The sequence below is a fragment of the Saccopteryx leptura genome, chromosome 3, assembly GCF_036850995.1.
Source record: "Saccopteryx leptura isolate mSacLep1 chromosome 3, mSacLep1_pri_phased_curated, whole genome shotgun sequence".
Classification (NCBI taxonomy): domain Eukaryota; kingdom Metazoa; phylum Chordata; class Mammalia; order Chiroptera; family Emballonuridae; genus Saccopteryx; species Saccopteryx leptura.
This window is the reverse complement of record NC_089505.1, coordinates 192,793,973-192,814,827: the sequence shown is the minus strand read 5'-3', so window position 1 is coordinate 192,814,827 and position 20,855 is coordinate 192,793,973. Positions and strand designations below refer to the sequence as shown.

The window sequence follows — 20,855 nt, the reverse complement described above, 5'->3', positions numbered from 1 at the left end:
CTGGGGTTCAGGACAAAGAATAGATCTGATCCCCTTGTTTTTGTCTCCTGCTCTATGAAGCCACCAAGCCACTGAGCAGAGACTGGGAAGGGGCTCCACAGAGTGGGCTGTGGAGGAGACGCCCGAGGGCACTCGTCTCATCACTAAAGATGATGTTCAGTCACGTATTTGGTTGTTGCTGGAGATCTTCCTTTTCCGATAATTGCATAGATATTTTTAAAAGAGTTAAGGAGAAGGCATTCCTGTCATTTTCACAAATTGTGCCAGCTTCCCTATCACACACACACAGTGTATAAACATTTGTACAAAGTAAAAGTTTGAATAAAGTGGGTGCACAGAAAGAATTCACCTTGAGCATTGGTTCTTTGAGCCTGGTCCTTTGACCCCAGGCATCAGCAGCGCCTGGGGATTGGTTGCAAATGCAGATCCTCTTTGCCCACCAGTTACTGAACCGGAAACTCGGGTGTGTGGCCCATCAGTCTGTGCTCACCAGCCCTGGAGGTGATTCTGCTGCCACTGAAGGTGGAGAGCCAGTGGCCTACTTTCTTTATAACCCCTTTGAATAAATTCTTTAATAACAGGTATCCTTATTTTCCAGAGTCTTTTATGTAGTAACAACAGAAAAAAAACATTTTTGGAGTTTGAAAGGATTCCTGTAGAGAGCTGAACCTCTTCCCTTCAACCCCTCCCAAATAATTGTTATTGAGTAGGTCAGTATCCTGAGTAAAATTCAGAAAAGTTTAAGATGTGACTTAAATATTCTAGGAAATTGGCAATTGTCTAAATATCCATAACACAGAGCTCTGGCATGGAATTTTTCAGTCTTATAAGAAAAAAATGGAAATCACTCAAAGAATGGGATAACATGAAATAGGCTTCCTATTTTATATATTTTATATTTATATGTATATTTATATATATATTTTATAGTATTTTCATGTATTGTTTCTATAAAATATCTTTGTCAGCATATCACAGAATAGCTCTTCCACTGGAGCTGAACCACTCCTTGAAGCGGTGACTCATCCTGTCCACTTAGTTACCTGTTGATACCCTGTGGGAAGTGCGGTGGTCTTGATGCTGCCAGAGCTCATCTCAGGCCACTGAGCTCTATCATCAACCTGATACCTTTGATCTTGAACAGGATAATAAATCCTGAAGCCTCTGGCCACAGATTGAGTGTGTTTCTCATTTATCCATTAATTTTAAGCTTTTTGGTTCTGATCATTCTTTAAGCAATAACATGATCAGGAAAATAAATACAAAAATACCATTAGGATTTTGAGATATTACCATTTACACCTTACCTGTGGTGGCACAGTGGATAAAGTGTCAACCTGGAATGCTGAAGTCGCCGGTTTGAAACCCTGGGCTTGCCTGGTCAAGGCACATATGGGAGTTGATGCTTCCTGTTCCTCCCCTCATATCTCTCTCTCTCTCTCTCTCTCTCTCTCTCTCTCTCTCTCTCTCTCTCTCTCTCTCCCTCCCTCCCTCCCTCCCTTCCTCCCTTCCTCCCTCCCTCCCTGCCACCCCTTTCTAAAATAAGAAAGCCTTTAAAATAAAATTGAAATATTACTGTCTAATTCAAAAGGTCCTAAATTTCTTACTGCTAATTTGATTTTCATATAATTTTACCAAAAAATAGGCAGGATTTGGGATTACCTCTTCTTTCCCCAATGAAAAGGTAATAAAAATAAAAATATATTAAAGAACTGAAAGTGGCCTTCTTATGGGTATCGTCCAGACCTCCCCTCCTACTTAGCTGATGGGTAGTCCGAGGAGGAAGGGAGGGTGAAGGGTGTGGCTCAGGCCACAGCCACATGGGCCATGCAGGCTGCCACGTGCCCCCCCCCCCCGCCCCGGAAGACAAGGCACAGCTTAGCATCCCCATCTTACTTTTCAGCAGACCTTGTACACATTGTGTTTCCACGGTACCAGTTTGCTAATACAGTCTAGATAGTGGTCACTTCCTTCAGAGTGGTTGATGGAAATTTTTAAAGTGTCCCAGAAGTTTAGTTACTAGAATAGTGTTTGTTTCCTGTGACATGGATTTAGGAAACAGCTGTTGACTAGCTGCTCAGAAGGGCTGAACATTGTGAAGTATCATGAGGAATTGCCATGAGTTCTGTGTTGTCTGAAAGTTATTTATTCTGACTATTTGAGAAACTGGCCATTATTCTAAACCACCCTATTTTAGGTAAGGACCATCCTTTCTTAGTTGCATGTAAGAGAAAATAAGTACCATTTCATTCTTGATAAATGTGTGGGGGAGTATGCGGTGTGCTGGAAGGAGAAGAATAGAAGTTCTATAGAAGGTCATTTCACTTTCTTTTTAAAAATGTGTTAACAACTTGAGCATGCACAGGAGAATTAATTTTTGACATACCAATTATGAAGAATAAGGGCTCTATAATACTTTAGAATACTCATAGAAATTCTTTAAGGTATAAATTAATTTTAAGTCTGTCTTAGAAACTATTTGTAAAAGTTAAACAAAAAAATTTAAAACTGTAGAAATATAGGGCACAGAAGTTATTTTAAAAATCTATGTATAAAAACCCCAATTATAGAATAATATTATTTTAAGGTATCTATTTGGTCTGCCCTGAGACAATTTGTATTCATTTTTTTAAGGTGAGGGCAGGAGGTAGGGGAGACTTTAAAAATGATTGAAATTGTCTTATTTTGAAAACTAATTTAAAGTAGAAATAAAACATAGCTGTTAAATAGTAAAAATACAGAATTGGTGGGCTTTAAACCTGGAAGAAAATCTTGCTGTATTGTATATTTGGTCATTGTCTAGAAGTTCTCTGTTCCTGAATAGATTTTTTAAAATTAGATGTTTTACTTCATCCAAATATAAAGAAAATTAAAGTAGGGGAAAGAAAGAAATATCTCAGGAACTAAAAGAACCTATAGAAAAGAAGCAGTTATTGGACATAGCTCAGTTGGTTAGAGTATCATCCTGATCTGCCAGTGTTGTGGATTCGATCCCTGGTCAGGATACATAGAAGATTTAACCAATAAATGCATAGATAAGTGGAACAAATTGATGTTTCTCTCTAAAATCAGTAAATAAAAATTGAAAGAAAGAGAGGGAGAGAAAAAAGGAGAGAGAAAGGAAAGAGAAAGAAAGAAGGAAGAAAGAGAAAGAAAAGAAAGAAAGAAAGAAGGAAAGAAAGAAAAGAGAGAGAGAAAGAAGAGAGAGAGAAAAGAGAGAGAGAGAAAGAAAGAAGTATAAGAGGAAGTTTAAACTTGTTCCTAAAGGATATATACCACATACTCTGGGGAAAAGGAGGACAGGAAACAAGATTCCCTGTGTTACAGTTAGTAGGTCTTACCACATGCTGGCAAGGGTGTGCAGGAAGGAGTTACCCAGACATACATTGATGATGGGGATAGAAAAATGGCATAGCCACTCTGAAAAGGAGTTGGCAGTTCCTTTCCAAATTAAACAATGCACTTACCATATGACCCAGCAATTGCGTTCTTGTATATTTATCTGAGAGAAATGGCTTATTTTTATGTAGGAACTGGTTGGTACACAAATGATCATAGCAGTTATATTCATATAGCCAATAGTGAATGAATGAATTCAGTGAGTGAGTGGCTAAACAAACCAGTACATCTATACCATGGAATCCTACTCAGCAAGAAAAGGGAACAAATTATCATCAGTCCATGCAACAACTTCAAAGAACCTCAAGGAAATTTTACCAAGTAAAAAAAAGCCAATCTAAAAAAAAAAAAAAGCCAATCTCAAAAGGGCATGTTTATGTAAAATGTGAGAAATAACATAATCATAGATTATGGGGGAAGGAAGAGTATGGTTACAAGAAGGGGCTGTAGTACATAGCCTTGTGGTTGTTACACAAGGCTGCATGTACATAAGACGGCCCACAGCTCCCCTGCCCCCCACAGACACACTCCCACAAGTGCTGTGTGCCTGGTGAAGTCTGCACAAGGTCTGCGGACTGCAGCAGTATAAACTGGTATCAACTGTTTGGGTTTTGTTATTGTCCCGTCACTATGTGAGATGTTAGCGCTATAGAAATTCGGGATGGCTGCACAGGACTGACTGCCCTGTACATTTCATGACAACATCCTATGAACCTATAACTGTTCCAAGATACAAAGTTAAAAACAACTCTTCCAGTGGTACAAAAAAATATGATTGATTATAATAATTTCATATAGTTCAAGGAAAAAAGAAAACCTGATGCATGTAAACCCAAGTGTTAGTTGTGGTCATCTGTTTTTGGTGATTTCAGAGGGATTTTTAAAACTTCTGTCATTCTGATAGATTTTAGTATTGTCTTTTATTGGTCCTGTAGTTTGACAGCCGGTTGGCAGTGAAGTTTTTATCAAAAACAGTTTGGAAAGATACCTATTTACTACTTCTATTTCGATATGTATAGACATTTCACAGTTCTCCGCTGATCATGTCACCATGTATTTTAGTATCACAAAATTCATACTCCAACAACATATAAACTGTATTGTCGACATTTAAATCCTAAGTTTTAAGTTTATTCTTAGTCTTGGTTATTTATCTTGAAGAAAAATTCTCTTAATTTTTAATAAAGATTACCAGAATTTTTCTGAACTCGTTTAAATTTTATTGTTTCTTTTTTCTCATTAAAGAGATTCCCATGAACTCTTAGCCGAGAGAGTAACCTGGTTTCCCTCACGTGTTCTCCCCTGCCTCCCAGCAGCTTGGGGGCCATCTTCAGGCCTTACCACCTCGCTGTCTTTAGTACTTAGTAGCTGTGTTTAAAGGCTTAGTTATGGAATAGGTTGAAATGGTTCCTAAAATTAGCTTGATGGATTTTTAAAAATATTTTTTGTATTGTGTGGAACCCTTATGCCCCATTAGAACACATAATAGAGAATTGATTATGCCATCTTCAATGGTAGTAGATTTTTATGTTGTGTTGAGTAACTTATCCATTGGAAACTGGTAGTGGGGGGCGGAAGTGGAAGTTGCAGTCTGATCAGCTGAGCGATGACCTGGGATGAAGCAAAGAAAGCACAGATCCGCTTGACAATGGAGTGAAATGATTACTCTTAACTCCTGGTAGAAAACTACTATAGTTCTGTCATGGTTTTTTTATTTCTCATCTTAAGGCTATGTTTTGAAGTTCTATAAATCTCCGTACTTGTTTGCTTTCCTTAGTTTAATAAATGACATCTTAAATGTGAACAAGGCGTCATTTTTTTCTTGTAGAAAATTCTCCATACTTTATATTTTTCCATAGTCATTCTAAAATTCACATGCTTTTTAATCTCTAGATTTGAAATATTCCCTCACACGTTCTTCCATCACTTGGCCATTCCCAAATGTGGCTGTTTCTTGGCAAGAACTATGCTGCTGATTCCAGGGTGAGCGGCAGAATTAGAGCGCTTTCACTTGGGCGTGTAGTGAGGGTGATCTTCCCAGCAGCAGAGCAGGGCAGTTGAGTGAGGTGTGCCAGGTGCTTTTCATCTTGTCCTGCATGCAGAGCTGGTACGGAAGCAGAGGCCCTGCACAGTGGTCACCCTTGGGCAGAGAAGGGCTCCGAAGCTCAATGAGATACAGCAGTTGGAACTATTTCAAACTCCTGTATAACGTGTTTTAAAACTTCAAAGCTATTTTCTTCTTTTTCTTTAAGTCATCTTAAGTGTCCTGATCCAAACCTCCCCTTTTGTGAGGGCTGAGACATGATTAGATTTCATTCTGATAAAGAAAACCTAAAATAAAAAACCAGTGGACTTAAAATTGAGAAACAGGAGAGAATTGAACTTTTGAAGCAGAAGTCTTGAGAAGAAGGAGTTTTCAAGTTATATAACTATTTCTCTATATATAGGAAATCTAAATTCAATTGGTACAACATATTCTTTAATGAAAACCCCTTTGATGATTTCTACATTGATCTTTGTTTTTGAGCTGCTTATTCTGGAATTATTTTTTAATGATTAATTGTACTTTGAAGTGTATGACGCATCCTTAATCTATTTTAAGGTTGACTTGTTCTAATGTACTTGGCAGCCATGAAACAGTTAAATGGATAGCTTGACAGCCAAACTGAAACAAATGAAAAGGCATCCCCCTCGGTCCTTTTTTTCCTGCTCTTCTGAGTGCATGCTACTTCCTTGTGGATTGTGAAGGGTACTGAAAGGTGGCCAGCTCTGAAGTGTCTGAGCAGGGCAGGGTTAGGGTGATCCTCAGCATTTGTACTCTAACGGGTTCATGGTCATGTTTCATACATTTTCTTTCTAAGAATCTGCTGCTTTAAACAGTACTGCTGTTAATACTAGCTGTCAGCTATTGGTCAGTGCTGTGTGGCGATGCATGTGTTACCTCGTGTAATCCTGTTTACAGCCCTTTACCTTTCATGGGCAGAGGAGGAAGTTGAGACATAGTGAGATTAGGTTAGTTATAGCTAGTGATAGATTTCCTGGCTTGGGCTTCTCTGGAACCACAGTTCGAGGTGAGAATTTTGCTGCAGGAAGTTTGTTTGGGAGGTGATCCCAGGAACCAGGAGTGCAGGAGCCGAGTGCGAGCGAAGGAGGAAAACTCAATGAAGCGATGTTCTGTTCAAGTTGCTGCCGCAGCCAAGGGTCTATGGCTCCCCCGTGATCTCTGAGGTTGTCAGACTGCCTCCTGGGAAACTTCTGTCACCCACTGGTGAAAGTTCCCTTAATTCCCCAGAATTTAGGGGTTAGGCTGGCTTGTAAAGGTTTCAGGATTCAGAGACTACTCTGACCAGGAAAACATAGAGATGCACAGGCAAGGTCTTGCAGCGGGGCCTGTGGGCACAGGAAGGAGATCACAGGAGGGCAGCTGAAACCAGAGGGAGGCTGAAAGTATGAGGCAGAGGCACCAGAAGCACCTGCTCAAAGAGAGGGGACCCCAGCCCAGACTGATTGCCCTTTTCAGGTTCCATCTCCCTGTAAATGAAGATAGGGGATGGGTGTGACATGGAAAAAACAGAGAACACACAAAGTGATTATGATAGTACAAACAGAATGTACATCATCAGTATTGTACACAGTCCATGTATATGTTCTTGGGAAGATTTACTGTCCTATTTGTGTTGCTTTGGTTAATATAAGTTTATATGTCCTGCATATATGTAGATTATAACAGAAGAAGAATGCCCAGAATAGTCTAAGTATTGGAGACTATAGCCAATTTGGAATAAAAATATCCTCTGTTATTGAGTTTTTGAGCTACAGTGTGTTCATAAAGTCATGGTGCACTTTTGACCGGTCACAGGAAAGCAACAAAAGACCATAGAAATGTGAAATCTGCACCAAATAAAAAGAAAACTCTCCCAGTTTTATACCTATTCAGTGCAGTTCGATGTGGGCTCATGCACAGATTTTTTAGTGCTCCTTAGGTAGCTATCCCGTATAGCCTCTACAGACTCGTCACTGACTGATGGCCTACCAGAACGGGGTTTCTCCACCAAACTGCGGGTTTCCTTCAACTGCTTATCCCACCGAGTAATGTTATTCCTATGTGGTGGCACTTCGTTATAAACGCACCAATATTTATGTTGCACTTTGGTCACGGATTCGAATTTAGCAAGCCACAGAACACACTGAACTTTCCTCTGTACCGTCCACATCTCGACTGGCATGGCCGTGGGCTGCTCCATTGTATACACGGTGTTACATCATCATCTGTGCATGTGCACATGCTGCCACATCATCCTACAGAAACTGGGAGAGTTTTCCTTTTATTTGGTGCAGATTTCACATTTCTATCGTCTTTTGTTGCTTTCCTATGACTGGTCAAAAGTGCACCATGACTTTATGGACACACTGTATATCATGCCTACAGGATTATATAGAACTCAGAAGTTGTGTAGTATGGTGTTGGGTATTTGTGGGGTTGGGGAACCCAGACTGATCACATGGGGCTTGTAGACCATTGCTCATTGTAAGTACTGCTATGGTGGTTTTTTCTTGTTAAAAATCTCTTGGTAACATCCCAGTCTTTAATTGATATGTACTTGATGTATAACATTGTATAAGTTTAAGGTATACAACATGTTGATTTGGTACCTTTCTATATTGCAATATGAATATCATCATAAAGTTAGCTAACATCTCCATCACCACATAATTATCATTTCTTGTTTGTAGTGAGAATATTTAAGATGTAGTCTCTTAGAAACTTTAATACACACACACACACACACACACACACACTACAATATTGTTGACTGTAGTCACAGCACTGTGCGTTAGCTCTCCTGAACTTCCTCATCTTCTCTCTGCAAGTTTGTACTCTTTGGCCAGTGTTCCAGTCCCTTTCCCCCACATCCCCCAGCCCCAGTAACCACCATTCTACTCTCTGCTCTCTGTTTCTATGAGATTCCATATAGAAATGGTACCAGCCAGTGTTTGTCTTTCTCTTCTGGTTTATCTCAGTTTAATGCCCTCAAGGCCCATCTGTGTTGTCTCGGAGGCAGGATATCCTTCTTTCTCATGGCTGAATGGTATTTTGTTGTATAAATGCACATCTTCGTCATCCATTCATCCACTGACAGACACTTAGGCTGTTTCCATATCTTGGCTATTGTGAATAATGCTGCAGCAATAAACATGGGTGTGCAGATATCTCTTTGATACCGTTTTCATTTCCTTTAGCTAAATACGCAGAAGTGGAATGGCTGGATCCTGTGGTAGTTCTATTTTTAATTTTTGAAGAGTCTTCATATTGGTTTCTATAGCAGCTGCACCAGTTTGCAGTACCACCAAGAGTGTACAGACATTCCCTTTACTCCACATGCTTGTCAACTTGTTATTTCTTTTTTTTAAATAATAACCACCATAAGAGATGTGAGGCAATATCTCTTTATGGTTTTGATTTGCATTTCCTTGATGATTAGTGATGTTGAACATCTTTTCATGTGCCTGCTGGCCATTTTTATGTCATCTTTGGAAAAAATGTCTATTCAAATTCTCTGTGCATTTTTTAATCAGATTTTTTTTTTTAGTTATATAAGTCTGAATATCCCCTGAGATGACACTCCCCAGAGGGAACAAAGCCTCGGGTGAAATTATTTCCCAGTGTCTTGGGCCCTTACCCAGGACAGTGAGTTAGCTGAGATTTTGTTCTCCTGCCATGTTCAGCCAATCCTGGTGTCTGCCACAGGTCAAGTGTTGCAAAATATTTGTTTAAGGTAAAGAACTCAAGTTGTTATTTTTTTTCGATTCTTCAGCCAGTCAGATTTGGGCAGGGGCTGGATACAGTTTATTTGCAGTATCCCATGTTGCTAACAGATCACTACAAACTGAATGGCCCAAAACAACACAAATTAGCTCAGAGTCTATCAGTGAGAAATCAAGGCCTGGTGTGACAACAGGGCTCCTGGATGAGGTTCCCTGTTCAGGGTCTCACAGACTGACGTCAGGGTGTCAGCCTGGCTGAAGTCTCTGTTGTCTTCCCAACCCCACCCACCTTGGGCAATTATTGCTTGTTTCAGTTATAAAGTCTTTTACATTGTTTTGTTTAAGTTTTACTTTAATATTGGGTTAATATTTTTGTGCCGAATTTTCAGATGAGTCATGTGAGGCTCAGAAAGGTTAACTGACTTAGCACAGTTAATAAACAAAACCAAGACCAGACACTGTTCGACAAGATCACATGGCTACATTCTTGCTCTTTAATAAACATTTATGGAGTCCTTATTATGTGCCAGGCTCTGAGCTGGCTAATATTAAGATGAAGAACATATGGTCAAAATCCTCTGGGAAGTCCGAGTCTTTACCTGTTATACTATAATGTATCAGTCAGCTACAAAGATTTGACCACATTGTTATGACAACCTCAAGATGGAGCAGCAAATACTGCTTGAGTAGAGGGAGTAACTGAGAAGTCAGTCTCGAAAGATGGACATCCCTTTCATGAGGAGTGGGCGATGTGGGTGGGAACAGCGTGGGCAAAGACAGCAGGGACAGAAGCAGCAACTGGGGGAGAGGAGGTGTTTGTGTTACACTCAGGGCACCTGCCAGAGTTGACACTGTTGGCCTGGAGGGTTGATATGAGTAGGTTTTAGACCCATTTCTGGTCTCAGTTTCTTTTCAACCTTGACCCAAATTGTTTCCTTAGCTGCACTAGATGCAGAGCACACCCAGAAGGTCCTGGAAATGGAGCACACCCAGCAAATGAAGCTGAAGGAGCGGCAGAAGTTCTTTGAGGAGGCCTTCCAGCAGGACATGGAGCAGTACCTGTCCACAGGCTACCTGCAGATCACAGAGAGGCGAGGCGAGTGCCGGGCGGGGCTGGCTGCGGGGCTTCTCGGAGGTGTGGGCATGGTGTTGTGCTACGCCCCCAAGTGCAGCGTGGGAGAAAGCCCCCCAAAACTGAGGGATGCATCATACCCAACCATCGATTTGTCTTGCCATTGTCTTTGCCTCCTTCTGTACTTCTGGCCTTTAGTTAAAGATGTTTAGAAAACATGAAATATGTTAGGGGGAAAAAAAAGACCAAAGAAACATGACCTGTAATACTATAACACAGAATGATCTGTAGTACTATGTAGAGTGGTTCTTTCCGGTCTCTGTGTGTGAATCTATTTATGTCATTGATATCAAACTGTCCACATATCTGGCCTTATAGCTCCCTTTTCTTAATACTGTTTGGGATCATTCCCCATGTATTATTCAAAATTCTTTGAGAGGGTATGTGTTAAAGCTTGTATCTGCATCGTCAGGATTGATCCTGGTTGGACATTTTGAACATTTAGATTCTGTACCTCTGTTAATGGTGCTGTGATGAACATCTAGATGCGTGAGGGGCCACATTGCTGATGGTTCCTAAGAGCAGACTGAGTAGCCAAGAAATAGGGTCCTGACTCCCTAATTCTCCTCCCTTTCCCAAGACCGGTGTCTCAGGAGCAGCTGGGTGGCAGGCGGTGGGAAGCGTTCTCAGGTGGCACTGAGTGGCAGGAGCAGCCTCCTATCACAGGCAGCGTGGAGAGGGGTGTCGCTGCGCACCTGCCTTTCTGTCCTCCTGAGCCTCTCACCTTATGGAAACCCCCTCACCTTTCCAGTGTGTCTGTGCTCAACTTCCGTGTGCTTCTCTGGCCCTCACCACAGCCCCCAACTTACCTCTGTCACCCTCACTGTTCTGAATCAGTCAGTCTGTGTCCACCCAGGAGAGGGTAAAGAAATCAAAGAATGAGGAAGGAAAATAATGTTGAAAAAACGAATAGTGATATGCAAATGCCTCAGAACAAGGAAGAATGCATTATGTAGATAGTGCTTTTTTAAACGTAGAGTGGACAGTACAGATTCAAAGTTTAACCTTTGTCCCCAGAGTTAGCTCTCCCTCTTTGTATTCCACTGATCTAGAGTCTTCATCTAAAAAAAAGAGCCTGCCTGTTCCTGCAGAGTATGTCCGTGTTCAGCTTCTCTAGTGCTCGGTGCTGGTTATAGAGAGAGCTGTTTCTGTTTTCTCCAGGGATTTGTGCCTTGTCATAGGCAGGAGCTGAGAAGGACATCATCTTAGTCCACTCAGGCTGCCAAAAAAAATAAATAAATAAAGACTAGGAGTGGCTGAAACAATGGAAATTTATTTCTCACAGTCTGAAGACTGGAAATCCTAGACCAGGGGTCTCCAAACTATGGCCCCCGGACCGCATGCGGCCCCCTGAGGCCGTTTATCCGGTCCCTGCCTCACTTCCGGAAGGGGCACCTCTTTCATTGGTGGTCAGTGAGAGGAGCACATTGACCATCTCATTAGCCAAAAGCAGGCCCATAGTTCCCCATTGAAATACTGGTCAGTTTGTTGATTTAAATTGACTTGTTCTTTATTTTAAATATTGTATTTGTTCCCATTTTGTTTTTTTACTTTAAAATAAGATATGTGCAGTGTGCATAGGGATTTGTTCATAGTTTTTTTTTATAGTCCGGCCCTCCAACGGTCTGAGGGACAGTGAACTGGCCCCTGTGTAAAGAGTTTGGGGACCTCTGTCCTAGACCAAGGTACTGGCTAATTTGGTTCCATCGGGGCGCTCCTCCTGGCTTATCACCTCACTGTGTCCTCACATTCTGGAGAGAGTGCATCTCTCTGGTGTCTCTTAGGAGGGCACTGATCTCGTGTGAGGGTCCCACCCTCAGGACCTCATCTAAACCTAATCACCTCCCACACAAATTGAAGGGGCACAAACGTTCAGCCTGTAAAAGACATACACACCCTGTCATATCTGACCCACAAATTTGAGCATAATGAGACAATACAGCCTGACCAGGCAGTGACACAATGGATAAAGCATCAGCCTGGGACGCTGAGGACCCAGGTTCAAAAGCTCAATGTCACCGGCTTGAGTGTGGGCTCACCAGCTTGAGTCCAGGGTAGCCAGCTTGAGCGTGGGATCATAGACATGACCCCATGGTCACTGGCTTGAGCCCAAAAAGTTGCTGGCCTGAAGTCCAAGGTCGCTGTCTTGAGCAAGGGGTCACTGGCTCAGCTGTAGCCCCCTGGTCAAGGGACATATGAGAGAGCAATCAATGAACAACTAAAGTGTCGCAACGAAGAATTGATGCTTCTCATCTCTCTCCCCGTCTGCCCCTCACTGTTTCTTCTCTCTGAAAAAATAAAAAAGTCTGTTAAAAACGGAAAAAAGACAATACACCAGGAGGTCATGGAGGAGGTAGGGCAATGAAGAGAACAGTGATAGGAATTCTTACTGCTAAACACTTTACCACTACCCTCCTTCAGTTTAGTTCAGTATACATTTCCCAAGCTAAGTGATCAGCACACTTCTAGGCTCAGAGGAGGCAAAGAGAAAATGGAAGTGCCTTTTCAAAAAGCTCCTGTTCTCAGGAGAAATGAACATCCTTCCCGGCAGGTTGAGAGTACCTGTTTCTGTGGGCAGTGAGCCCATGGCATAGACACCTGTGCTGCAAGACCGTCTGGGGCTAGCACAGTGTAGCGCTGTGCAGTGCGCCCGCGGCATAGAGACCCGTGCTGAGGACCGTCCGTGGCTAGCACAGTGCAGCGCTGTGCAGTGAGCGCACGGCATAGAGACCCGTGTTGCAGGACCGTCCGGGGCTAGCACAGTGCAGCGCTGTGCAGTGTGCCCACGGCATAGAGACCCGTGCTGAGGACTGTCCGGGGCTAGCAGTGCAGCGCTGTGCAGTGCGCCCACGGCATAGAGACCCATGCTGAGGACCGTCCGGGGCTAGCACAGTGCAGCGCTGTGCAGTGCGCCCACGGCATAGAGACCCATGCTGAGGACCGTCCGGGGCTAGCACAGTGCAGCGCTGTGCAGTGCGCCCACGGCATAGAGACCCATGCTGAGGACCGTCCGGGGCTAGCACAGTGCAACGCTGTGCAGTGAGCGCACGGCATAGAGACCCGTGCTGCAGGACCATCGGGGCTAGCACAGCACAGTGCAGTGCTGTGCAGTGAGTGCACGGCATAGAGACCCGTGCTGAGGACCGTCCGGGGCTAGCACAGTGCAGTGCTGTGCAGTGAGCGCACGGCATAGAGACCCATGCTGAGGACCGTCCGGGGCTAGCACAGTGCAGCGCTGTGCAGTGAGCCCACGGCATAGAGACCTGTGCTGCAGGACCGTCTGGGGCTAGCACAGTGCAGCGCTGTGCAATGAGCGCACGGCATAGAGACCCATGCTGAGGACCATCTGGGGCTAGCACAGTGCAGCGCTGTGCAGTGAGCGCACGGCATAGAGACCCGTGCTGCAGGACCATCGGGGCTAGCACAGTGCAGCGCTGTGCAGTGAGCCCACGGCATAGAGACCTGTGCTGCAGGACCGTCCGGGGCTAGCACAGTGCAGCGCTGTGCAGTGAGCCCACGGCATAGAGACCCGTGCTGCAGGACCGTCCGGGGCTAGCACAGTGCAGTGCTATGCAGTGAGCCGTGCTCAGCCAGCATTGTTGAACAGATAATCAGTTAAACACGAATTATCTTGGTTTTGAGCACTTGAAGAAAAGTGGAGACAGCGCCCGAGCACTGAGACAGAAGGGACTGAGACCTGCCCCATGCCCTGCAGGTCTTCATGCTGTTAGGACAAAATTAGGTGCTTTGTAAGAACCTGACCCAGGTTCATCTTCTACCTGCTGTGACTCCCGTTTTCTCAAGAAAGTGTTTATTGCTTTTGAGTGCAGGGTATGGACAGTGCAATTATAAATAGGTCACCCTGAAGATGCCCTGTTCTCTACCCATGTGTCCACACAGTTCTCAGGATCCCATGCATCTCTGCTGAGCTGGTAACTTAGCAAAGTCCAACCTCCGGAGCTAGGGTGTCCCTGTGCCCTCAGACACTCCGACTAACTTCTTAGATGTTCCAGAGTGAACCCAGGACCCCAGACAGAGGAGACAATGTTGGGGTTGGAGATAAATTCAGTTAGAAAAGATAGAATTAATAGATAAGACTGCCCCTATCCTAAAATTCAGTTTCCCTCAAGATACGATCCAAAATGCTGAAGTATCACACAACACAATTAACCAGCTTAAAATTTTAACTTTGTCTGATTATCTCCCCATGACGGTTTTATTTAGAACTTTCAAACTTATTTGGGATCCATTACTGGTTTTTATTTTAATTAGTAATTTTAAATACTCAGAAAAGAATTGAAAATAATGTAACATACTTATATTCCCAGATTTAACATGTTAATATTTTACATTTGCTTCAGATATTTAAAAAATGTTAACTATTCCAGACATATAAAAATGTTGTTTTAAGGATATAAGTCTATCTTTGATATAATTCCAAGTTTTAAGAGCATCGCACAAAAAGTTTAAAATTTCCGTTTTCTATTGGCTGTTCAGTCCACGCCACTTGATTTTTGTTGCTGTCATAAGGTAAGGAGCCCATTTTCATTCTTTCCAAAGCAGTAACTATTTCAGCACCAGCACTGTCACCACTGTTTCACATTGTCCTGTCCATTTCCACTGTGAGTCTTTCCTAAGCTCTCATTTTGCTCCATTCTTCTATTTGTTAGCCTCAAGCCAGAATGATGTCTTTTTTAGCTAGAGAGAGAGAGACAGACAGACAGGAAGGGAGATGAGAAGCATCAGTTCATAGTTGGGGCACCTTAGTTGTACATTGATTGCTTTCTCATATGTGCCTTGACCCCTACAACTGAGCCAGTGACCCCGTGCTCAAGCCAGCGACCATGGGGTCATGTCTATGATCCCACATTCTGTCTATGATCCCACATTCAAGCCAGAGACCTTGCACTCAAGCTGGTGAGCCCGCATTTAAGCCGGCGACCTTGGGGTTTTGAACCTGGGACCCCTGCGTCCCAGGTTGATGCTCTATGTACTGCACCACCACCTGCTCAGGCAAAATCATACTTCTTAATTACAATTCTTTTAGCACTGATTTTCAACTGGGAACAGTTTTATCCCATAGAGGACATTTGGCGGTGTCTGGTAATACTTTTGCTTACTGTGATTGGGGTAGAGATATGCTACTGGCACCTAATGGGTAGAGGCCAGGGATGCTGCTAGGAGATTCTACAATGTACAGGACAGCCCTACAACAGAGTTATCTGGTGCAAAGCATCAATATGCTAGGTTGAGAAACCCGGTCTATAGCAAGTCTTGATGTATATGGTAGAGTGACTCCTGCACACCCCACACACATTTTATGTTCTTTTTTGTTCAGAGTTGCTGTGCCTATTCTTGGTTCTTTGTCCCTCTGTATAATTGTAAAGTCAGATTTCCAAGTTCTATGAAAAACCTTTTCCAGAGTTTGATTAGAATTGCCTTAAATTTCTAGATTGAGAACTGGCGTCTCACTGGGACCGGAAATGCACATGGCAATCTCGTTTGTCTCCGCATGGGGCATCGAGCTCGCCTCTGGCACTCTGGGACCAGGAAGTTCTCTGTGGGAAGAACTACCTATTTTTTTTCTCTGATACTTACAATGACTTCCTGTTTCTTGTTAATTTTAGCAAACTTTCCATGGAATTTTCCCAGCTTGTCTTTAATTTTCAATTAAATTTGTATAACATCATCCATGGTACTCTTCAATCTTTGTAATATTTGGCGTTAGGTTTGCTTTTGCATTCCTCAAATTGTGAAGTTCTTTTATTGCTTTTGTTTTTTGGGGTTTTTTTTAATATAAATCTTAACTCATTTTAAAGTGTTTTCTCCAAAGGACCAGATTTTAGTTTGTTTCTTTCTATTGTGTCATTATTTCATTTGTTTCTTTTTAGTACTGGGCATTTTCTATTTAATTTTTATATTTTTGGTCTAATTTGAGTAAAACGTTTAAGCTCAATTTTCAGCCTTAATATGGCATTCAAAGCTGTGATTTTTCTTTAGGGTACTACTATAATACTGTTCTGTCAGTTTTGATAAGTAATATCTCTTGGTATTTATAATTTTCCTTTAAGATTTGACTTATGAACTGTTTTTAAATAATGTGTGGTGTTTTCTAGTTACTTTTTGTTACCAATCCCTGATTAAATTTTAATTGTGGTTGGAGAATGGATTTTTTATGTATATTCAAGACTTTATTGCCTGTTACAAAGAATTTTTCAACAGATTTCATGTGTACTTGAGAACGATTATAAATGATAGCATATGTTCTGTATATGTCCATTTCATCAAGCCTGTTAATTGGGTTGCTCAAATGTCCCCTATTATTACTTTTAGGATTGCTTAATTGTTAACTTTCAAAGAGGTAAATTTAACCCTCTTACATCTCCTATAATTATGGATGTTACACTTTATCATTCTAGCTATTTTTATTGTCACACAGAAATTATCAGGTGTCTTCCTGGAGACTTGATCCCTTAAAAGAAAAATAACAACTACACCAATATTGCTTTTGTTTCCTCTTTTGATATTAATATAGCTATACCAGATTTTTTCTTAAAGTTGTTTTCCCACTTTCCACTTTTTTTTCTTTCCTCCTGTGTGGCCTGGCCGGAACTCGAACCCGGGACTTCCACACCATTTTCCACTTTTTATAACCTGTTAATGTTTTTGTGTCTTTGTTTTAGGAGTGTCTCCTATGAACAGAATATAGCTAGATTTTATCCTTTTAATTCAGTTTTATAATCCCTCTGTTAACTGGCAAATTTGGTTCATTTGGTATTTTCCTGAAATATTTTTCTATACTCTTTAGTCCATTCTTTTTCTCCCTACCCTCCCTTAAGAGGATGGCACAGACACAAGGGAGCCTCTGTCCCTCTCAAAACTGAAGTCACAGCAAGGCCAAAAGCCAGAATGCCATGCTGACAGCATCCACAGCAGTGTCCCCAAAACAAGTTTGACCACTGTGCCTTCATGTTCTCCCTGACCAGTCAGCCTTGAAGGAGCTCCAGGATAACCCTGCACTGATGTCCCTTGTGCATCTTCCAGGCTGGGAATGTGCAGCAGCTCTGTGACAAGGTCTGATGCAGGGAAGGTGGACTTCACGTGGGTCCAGGTGACATTGCTGTGGATATTGTCCCTTGAGCGGGATCATCTAATCGATAATAAATTTTCCCCCAGCTAAAAATGGAAATCACATACCATTTGTTTTAGTGCTGAACTTGAATGATTTTGTGGTGCCCAGAAACAATCATTCTCACTTTCCTACCAAACAAAACAAGGATCTTAACACTGCTTCAGCTCTCATCACAGCTGTCCTCTCCTGTCACTGCTGCTTGGTCCTTTAATTATGCCAGAATAAGTCCCCCAAATTGGACACTACTCTGAGTATTTTATAGTAACTCACAAACTTACAAGGATTTTCACTGCTTTAACATGTTTCTTGCCCCTCAGACCTTCTGGGATTCATCACCCTCTTCTTTTAGTGAGAGCAGTCTCCGTGGTAAAGTATTTTTGCCTGACAGTGCTTGTTACCTTATACTTCATCTTAAATGCTATTTAATGATGTATAATTTTAGAGATGACATTTATCTCACCTCTTTGAATTTATTATTCTGTCTTCTGCCTTTTATTGTGGTGGAGAAGCTGATTATTTCATTATCTTTCCTCATCTGCCCTTTCTCTTTTGATGTTCTGTCAATTTCGCTACAATTGATGTAGGTCAGGCTTGCTTTTATCTGTCTTGTTTGGAATTCATTTGCTTCCTAAATCAGGGATGTCAGAGCATTCAGTGCATCTGGGACATAATCCACCTCTGGATGCAGCTGCTATCGTGTTAGAACTGTGTAAATTTTTTTGCATTTTCCATCTTGTAAGCTCTTCCATATTTCCCATCTTTTTCTTTTCTATACAATAGGGAATTTATTCAGTCTTAGTTTATTAATTTCCTTTTTGGCTCTCATTAACCTCCAGTTTAACTTGTGCCCAGAGTTTTAAATTTCAGTGATTAAGTTTTCTTTCCTGGAAATTATTTGGCTCTTTTTCAAATATCTGCTCTAATTTGTTCATTTCTTGATTATATCTTTTGATTTGAAAATAGGCAATCATTTAATTTGGGGGAAAATATACTGAGTTTGTTTCTGACTTTACCTCCATGTGTGTGCTATAAATTGGGGAGTGGGTCGGAATGGATTTTGTACTTTACCATGCGTCTGAGACCCAGGTGTAAGGGTGTGTCCACCCAGAAATAATCTGTACTTGCATCTGCCAGGCACCATCATGCGGGGTGACTTAACTTGCTTGTAGTTTTCTGGACCACAGAGGTAGTTTCGAAATGAATTCCAGACCCAGGAGGTATCTTTCATTTGGGACCTCTTCTGAGACAGACTCCATTAGTCTCATAGCTTCTTTCTGTTGGTGAGCTGATTTGCCTCCCTAGTCTTTCTCTGCAGAGCGCACTTGGTTCCATCTCGCCAGCTTGCCAATGCCCTGATGTCAGCTGTTAAGATTGCAGAATAGAGAAATGTCACAGGGCAGTGAAAACTTTAAGTGGAATGATAACCAAGTTTGGGGGCAGCTGGAGGTGGGAGGCAAGGTGCATCAAGCAGGGCTTGCTGACCGCACGTCCCACAGGAACGCACCTCTTTCAGAAAGCACCCTCTTCCTGACAGCCAGGAGCTGCTCAGTGCAGAAGTGGGCTTGTCTGGAGCTCCTGCAGCAAAGGGCAGGAGGTGAACAGGTGACCTGCTTGGGAAGGTATAAAAGGTAATAGTAACCATGATTCATCTAGGATGGGTTTCAAGTACCAAACTGGGATGTGGCATGTTATATTGCCTCCAATTGTATTTTTAAGTTTGGAGTAGCAGGAGATATTTTATACCTAGAGAATACAATCTAGTTAGCCTACTGAATTGAAGGCCACTTTTTAAAGTATTGTTGAAGATAAAAAGTGTAATTTCTTGTGCCAATCTGTTCCTAGAGCCCATGGGCAGCATGTCGTCCATGGAGGTCAATGTCGACATGCTGGAGCAGATGGATCTGATGGACGTCTCCGACCAGGAGGCCCTGGATGTGTTCCTGAATTCAGGTGGAGACGACAGTGCCGTGCTGTCCCCGGTCTTAGGTAGGAGGTGACTTATTAACATATTTCCCTTCACAGGAAAGACATCAGAGTAATAAAAGTCTCTAAGCCACAGTCAACCCTCTTGTTCTACTCACCTGTCTCCACACACCTGTGTCTGGTCCCACACTAATGGGCCAATGAAGCATTGGCTGCTCAGTCACAAATTTCTCACAGACTTCAAGTGTTCTCCCCAGACACCTTTCTTAAGTTTGTGTTACCTGTCTCAGAATTTGAGTGGTTTTTTGTGGCTATATAGGTTAAGGACTGGAGTCTGGGGGGAGGTGGGAGCACTCCCCTGTGGCTCACACACTTGTGCTGGTCTGAGCAGCGCCTGTCTGTAAACGCTTCCCCCTTCCTGTAGCACACATTGACCGTATTTCCCCAGGTAGAAGGTGCACCCTAATTTTGGGGCCCAAAACTTGAAAAATAATGTACATAAAGTTTTATTCATCATAAAATTCATGCAACCCCTCATCACTGTCAAAACTCCCATCCATTAGCTTGTCCTCGTCTGTGTCTGATGACGAATCACTGTCTTCAACAATGAGCACAAAAACAAGCACTACATGTTTGTGAGGGCGGTCCGGGCCAGAGCCTTCTCCCAGGGAGCTAGGATGAGCCAACGCTCCCGAGGAGAAGTTGGAGGACTTCATCACCACCATTAACAGTGTCTTGGAGTCCTTGTATATCGAGATAAATTTAAAAAAAAAAAACAAGCACTACAACCACTACAACCCTACAACCACTGTATAAGACGCACCCAGTTTTTAGACCCCCAAGTTTTTGATAAAGGGTCTTAGTCATGGGGAAATATGGTACTTCACATCTTTGTTGTATGTGTTCACCATTCGGCTTATATTTTAAAAATCAGTTGCAACCCTGTGGGCACTCCATTTAATGCCTTCTCACAATATCACATTCATTCAGCAAGTATGTACTGAGGCTCCAGACCTCTATCTGGGCTCATTTCGTTTAAATTTCAGACCTGACCTTGGGGTGGGTGGGTCTTCTTAGATCTCCATCAGCACAGACAAGCACTGGCATTCCTGGATAAGGAAGGGCTGAGCACAGCCCTCTGGAGGTCCTGTGAGCCCTCTGGAGTGTCGTCCTCACCACAGGCCCCACTCCCAGCTCAGGCCCCACGATTCTTCCATTTGCTGCTGTCACATCTCCGTCCTCTGCCCCAGCCTGTCCTGGGAAGGCTGGGGCCCTGGAAGGGGCGGAATGCTGGCTCTCTGCCCTGACCCAGGAGGAGCACTGGCGACAGTGACTCCATCAGCTGTGTAGGACTTTAAGACTCCTTTACTCCCCGTGAAGTTGGGGAGATGCTTAAAGATTGAATTTTTCTCTTAGCATTGATTTCTCTGAATTACTTCAAAGGACATAAAGAAGTACATCTAGGTTATCGTGGTTACAGGGAATGCTTCTCAAAGAAATGCA

General features: G+C 42.6%; 1 protein-coding gene across 4 annotated transcripts in view; it reads left to right on the top strand.

Moving 5' to 3' along the window:
• Positions 1-20,855, top strand: part of DTNBP1 (dystrobrevin binding protein 1) — a 160,770-nt gene that overhangs the window by 139,269 nt on the left and 646 nt on the right. For all 4 annotated transcript variants that reach the window (XM_066377102.1, XM_066377101.1, XM_066377104.1 and 1 more), the window contains 2 exons: positions 10,106-10,261; positions 19,272-19,415. In XM_066377102.1, coding sequence (XP_066233199.1) covers positions 10,106-10,261; positions 19,272-19,415 — 300 coding nt within the window. The remainder of the gene's footprint in view (positions 1-10,105; positions 10,262-19,271; positions 19,416-20,855) is intronic.